This window comes from Gavialis gangeticus, unplaced genomic scaffold, assembly GCF_001723915.1.
Source record: "Gavialis gangeticus isolate Ggan-Ray unplaced genomic scaffold, GavGan_comp1, whole genome shotgun sequence".
Classification (NCBI taxonomy): domain Eukaryota; kingdom Metazoa; phylum Chordata; order Crocodylia; family Gavialidae; genus Gavialis; species Gavialis gangeticus.
Window position 1 is genome coordinate 37788090 of NW_017729022.1, and position 6042 is coordinate 37794131.

A 6042-nucleotide genomic window follows, 5' to 3' on the forward strand; every position below is an offset into this window, starting at 1 on the left:
TGGCTCTGGGCAGAAGGGGGCAAGTAGCAGTAGGGCATAGCCCCCATTCCCAGTGCTGCCAAACCCACATTCTGCACTCTGCCACACAGGCTGGCAAGCACGCCCCCCCGGCAGGGCAGAGTCCCCACTTCCAGCACTGATGCCGGTGCGCCAACACTGGGAGCGGCAATTAGGCCCTGCTGCCACTTGCTCCTTTCCACCCAGAGTGAGCCCTGCCTGCACTGCCCCCCATCCTGTGCTGGCTGGACAAGTGGCAGGAAGGCAGAGGCCCCGCACCAAGCACTGCTGTGCCCACATCAATGCTGGGAGCAGGGTCTGTGTGCTGTCACTACTTGCCAGCTGGTGTGGAAGGTCTGCATCCAGTCCCCCTTGCCTTGGGGTCCAGGCCTGGGTCCAGCTCCCTCCTCCCCCTGCCAGTTCAGGTCTGGACTCATTACTCTCCTCTGGTTTGGGTCCCACTGGCTCGGGTCCCGGCCCGTTCCCCAACTCTCCCCTGCTGGTTTGCTTTCGGGTCTATTCCCCCCCTTCCTGTCAGTTTGGGTTCAGGTTTGGGTCCACGCCTGTTCTCCCTCTCCCCCGTCAGTTTGGGTTCGGGTTTGGGCCCATTTGCCCCCCCCCCATTTTGCTCCAGACCCGTTCTCTGGCCCCCAGGATTGGGCCCATTCTCCACCCTTTGGCTCTGGACCCGTTCCCCTTCTCCCCTGTGCTATGCCTCTGAAGGAGCAGCTAGGCTCCGATTATTCCACAACCTGGACTGGCCAGGGCACCAGTCACTGCGAATGGGGCCCCGGCTGGGCTGGGTCATGGAGCAATCAGAGCCCCGCAGCTCATCCAGGGGCATGGCCCATGGCCCCCCAGTCTGTGCATGGGGCAAGGGTGGGCTGTAGCTGTGGGCTTCTGTTTCGTGCCTCGTTGCCCCTGCATTGACAGTGGCACAGCATGATGCCATGTGCTTTGCTGCCTGGCACGCCCAGTTGCAGAACTCACGTGGTGCCGTGCTGCACTGCTGTCAAAGCAGCAGCAGCGAGGCAGAGAGCAGAGGCTGAACGCAGCCCGCAGCTGCAGCCCACCCTTGCCCCGTGCACAGACCAGCAGGCCAGGCCCCTGACTTGGCTCCCTGGCACCACACCCCTGAAGGAGCCACCAGGCTCCAGTTGCTCCATGACCCGGCCCTGGCTGGGCCTGGTCATAGGCCAATCAGAGCCCAGCGGCTCATCTAGGGGTGCGGTGCAGGGGAACCAAAGGCGGGGCATGTGCCCCGCTCCCACAGCTCCTTCCATGTCCGGCCCCATATGCCCCCCATCTCCTACCGCTTCACCCCACGTCACCTCTCAGGAAGGGGGTGGGAAGCTTGCACGCAGCAGCTATAGCTGCCACCCTGTGCCCCGTGCTGCCCCCGCTTGGTGTCTGGCCATGTGCAACCACCTTCCCTGCCCACTCCCCTCCCTGGGCGGAGGCAGTCAGGGGCCTGGGAGTGGGGCAGGCAGTCAGGGGCATAGCACGGTGGGGCAAGGTGGGATGCACTGCCATGGGGCCACACCACATAGCTGCTCCCCTCCTCTCCCTCCCTGCTGCCTCCTGCTCCCTGCCAGCTGTGGTCTGGGGGCGTGCCGCACCTTCTGACAATGGGCGGCAGGGAGTGAAAGGTGACAGGTAGGGGAGCAGGTGCACCATGGTGTGCCGCACCGTGTGGAAGCATCGCGTGGCAGTGCGCCATGAGGCCACAGCCCACAGCAGGGAGGGCCCTGCAGGTAGGGAGCGCGCTGTGCCCCACAGCAGGCAGTACTCCACATAGCCATGCCCTGCAGCAGGGAGTGCACCGTGCTCTGTTCCTGACTGCCTGGCCCACTCCCTGGCCCCTGACCGCCACCACCTCTGCCTCCTCCTGTCTGTCTGTAACACTCTGGGCCAGTCAATCGCCGCCCGCCCTGTGGACAGCACGTGTGCAGTTGGCCCAGAGCATTATGGACATACAGACAGACAGACAGAGGCTTTTATTATATTAGAATGCACAAGTTTAACACTGTTAGGGGTGCAGATACCTACATATCATTCACAAAATAAACCCAGAGACTTCAAATAGGAGTTGATAGTATCAAAAACCTGAGGTGGTCTTTCTGAATTCTTTGCAACAGAAAAATTGCTCTATTACTTTCCCATAGTCAAAAAATGTGCAAAAGGTAACAATTGGCATTTTCTGAGGGGTGTCTTGAGTGTAAGAATATTGAGAATGACTACTACTAACTTAAACAATCCTCTCTGTCATACTCATTATTTCATGAACAACAGAAAAACTTCAGTAAGAGAAACTGAGATTGCCCCAAGGCAAAATACATAGAAGTCCCTGAGAGGGGTGGAACTTCAGCATTTCCTCCTCCTGCTAACCATAGGCAACTCTGTTCAACACACTGTTTTTTGTTGATCACTTCCTTAAGCACCCAAATCTCTCCATGCATTGCAAAGGCAGGCTGGATATCTATCTCATGACCAGAGATTTCACTAGGCAGCAAGAACAGCAGTGCTGAGCAGTGCGACACCAAGGTCCTTTTGTGGATCTAGTGCTGTATTGCCTGGCATTACAACTGAAGGGTTACAAAAACAGCCATTGTATTTTTTTTAAAACCTGTTGTAAAATATTTTTTCAATAAAATACATTATATACAACACACAGGCATGTTATGTAAGGGATAGCTCTAAACCCAAACTCATGCTACCAAAACCTTCAACTGACTACTATGTATTTTTATTCTATTGCTCTCTATAGACAGGTAAAATCAGCTACATGCTATGGTAATGAGGACTTTATAAATGTCTAAGATAGTCTGCTGAAGGTTAAGTAAATGAAAGGGAAAACAATGTTATTTAAGTTAGATTAGCATGAAATGGCAGCATATTGATGGAAGTGCTTGTTATCTTCATATTTTGCAAGACTGAGGCTTTGGTAGCAAATAGAATATTCCCATAGAGCTACGCTTTACTCCATCTGACATTTATGCAGCTTGTGCAGCTGTTGGGAAGATAAATGATGAGATTATTTAAGCAACAGGAACTAATGTATCAAATTGATCCATGATTGTGTCTGGTTCAATATCCTGACCACTACCAGGTGGATTGAGGAGGACATAAGAATACCAATAATGGATACCTTTGGACAACTTTACCCACAGGTTAAGTTTTGTACTAGTTTAGTTTAGGCTTACTACCACTTCATAGATATCCTAAATTGGGTTTATATTTCTTATTCAAAACAAAAATCTAATATAACTGTTCATTCTTATTAGTGTCAACTGTCAAGCTGTCTATCCCTGTGACACCAGAAACGTGTCAGGAAAAGGAACCACCACAGTGGCCTACGCTGTGTGCCTTTTTTCCTAATAAGCTAACTTTAGCTGCCAAGCATAGGTCCCTCGTACTAATACACTGCAATAACCAATGATTCCTGCCCAGTTCTCACAGGGGATGAATCTGGATGTCTTATGAAATATACTTTCCGTGATTATTTATCAAAACCTGTCTAGCTTGAATCCCCTCTCCTGGAGGGGATGATTACAGTTTATCAGAAGGGGTCTCATGGAAGACAGTTTATCAGAAGGGGTCTCATGGGAGAAGCTGCTGGTTTGGACGGGAGGAGGAATAAAACCTGACATCTCTCAAACTAAACCTGAGAGCACTCCCACTCACCTAAGATAGTTTGTTTTGATAAAATAGACTTGCTGGGGGAACTGAGTTAGGTCGTCTATTCCATGTTGGCTCTTGCTTGAGTAATGCCACTGAATATAGTGTACACTTATACAGCTTCCATGATGGCCTTTTATGAATACTCACAACAATTCAGTGCTGGCTTCTTTGCTAGCCTTGTCAACATGAGTATGTGCGAACTGTCGAGCTGTCTAACCTCTGCAATCGTGATGAAGCAACTGAAAATTGCAAAGACAAACATCTCTTTAGAATCACGAAGGCAATAATTTAATTAATGTTTACCCACTGGCAGGAAGGCTATTAAATTGCTATGTAGCTCCTTCTAGCCAACTTTATGGGTTTGATCTGATCCCTAAACTCATTGAGGGTTGCTACATGCTTGATGCACTGTTTAAATGTGGCTACCTCTAGTAAGACAACAGTTTTTTAAAACTTACTGAGGCTTTTATTTTGTTCCAGATCCTAATGCACACCTGTGAGGCTGTGTAAATAATCATGATGTTCAAATCTCTGGACGGCAGGAAGTATGGTCCTGGGAAAGGAACCATGATTTAACAGAAAATAGACAACTACTTGGGAGTCAGGCAGACCTGAGGTCAATTCCCAGTTCAATTCCCTGCCTTATAAAAGTGTGTGGAGGGTAAGATCCATTAATGAATGTGAGATGTTCAGTTACTATGATGATACGGACCGTGGAAGCACCTAGATAGATAGTACTTTTATGCATAAGCAGAAATGACTTTTGAAATTAATCCTTCCTACCCTGCAACTTTTTATCACTGACAAAAGAGTGCAGAATTAAAAGCATGTTCATGAGCAATGGAGCCAATGGAATACAGTGATGCAATTAGTAATTTACATCATTTTGCTACTATAAGGTGAGGCTTTTAAAAAGATAAGGCTCTTACATGGACTCTGGATGGATGTTTTTTAGACCAGGTTTTTAAAACTGTTACAACTAGGACTAACAAACTAGTTATTTCTAACACTCTTTAAAGTGAGAAAATTAGTAGCATAGTTATGCAGAACACAAATTCCACAAAGAATTATATGTTCTTTGGTGGTGAAATGAATGTTTAGCATGTCTTTTTATTAGTAAAAGGGCTATAAGCAAAGTTAAGACTGGTCCTGGGTAATACTGTTATTAACCAAAATAACTTTTGCTACCTCTTTACATTACCTACCAATATGGTCTTGATTAGCTTCAGTTATTCCATGGTTAAGCCTGGGTTTCAAATTAGACAATAAATATAAAGATCTCATCAAGAATAAGCACAGAAAAACCTCATACCATCAGTTGCCATTTTTCGTGACTGCCCTGATGTTGTAGTTAGTCTGAATCCAGCTGGCAGTGTTTCTGAAGAGCCAGGCATCATGCTGATTCCATGTACCTCACGTGGAGGAAACTGTCTTCGCCAGGAAGAGCCACGCCTGAAGTTCTTGTCATCACTCTGTCAGCACAAAGGCTTGTATTTAATAAAACTAAATGAAATTAATTATTATTTGCTGGGACAGGGGCTTCTTTTCTACCTGTTAAGTTTATTTTTGAGCAAATACATTAGAACATATTTCATTTTATTCAGTAAGAAGAATGAACTTTGGAAAAAGACTTGTAAAAGCAACTGCTTTAGTACCTAGAAATATTAGAGGGAAGGATTTCATTTAAATCTTGATGCCCTTGTCAGTGTTTATTGCCTGTTGCTGTAGAACTATCCATAAAATCAGCTGCCTACTGAATTGGAAGGTGGGTATGTGAGTATGTGAACAGTATGTGAATATGTAAGTATATGTGAACATTTGAAAAGGTGTTTTTCATAAAATAATAGTGGAATTAAGTGTTTAGATCTAAAAGCACTGTTTAGTTAAATTTCAGCTTGTCACTTTTATTTTAACAGTTGAATCTGATTCAGAGATTTGGCCGCTGCCAAATCAGCTAAATCTCTCAATCAAACAGGCCTCATCACCCGACGACTCTCCCAGCCCTGTTAAAGGCTGCCCCGCATGACCCCAGCATCCCTGGTTTAAAAAAAAAAAAGTGCCCTGTACTCATCGGCTCCTGCCAGATGGGGCGGCAATCCCCACTGCCTCCAACTGCCCCGCGCTGCGTGGGGAGCTCTGTCACAAGCCCCTATCCCTTGCCTGCTCTTCCAGCCTGTGTCCTGGCTCTTAAAAATAATAAAAATAAAAAAGCCCTCCACTCACCAGCTGCTGCCAGGCAGGGAGGTGATCCCTGTTGCCCCTTACTGCCCCACACTGCATGGGGGGGGGCTCAGCCACGAGCTCCCAGAAGCCCTGTCAGCCGCTGCAGCAGCCGGTGAGTGTAAGGCTTTTTTTTTTAAAGAC

General features: G+C 47.7%; 1 protein-coding gene across 4 annotated transcripts in view; it reads right to left on the reverse strand.

The window, feature by feature from the left end:
- The window catches only part of PPFIA2 (PTPRF interacting protein alpha 2), an 854871-nt gene that overhangs the window by 15147 nt on the left and 833682 nt on the right, over window positions 1-6042 (reverse strand). For all 4 annotated transcript variants that reach the window (XM_019514802.1, XM_019514801.1, XM_019514804.1 and 1 more), the window contains 2 exons: window positions 4991-5150; window positions 3826-3917 (listed from right to left, as the gene is read on the reverse strand). In XM_019514802.1, the coding sequence (XP_019370347.1) occupies window positions 3859-3917; window positions 4991-5150 (219 nt within the window). In that variant the 3' untranslated portion in view covers window positions 3826-3858. The remainder of the gene's footprint in view (window positions 1-3825; window positions 3918-4990; window positions 5151-6042) is intronic.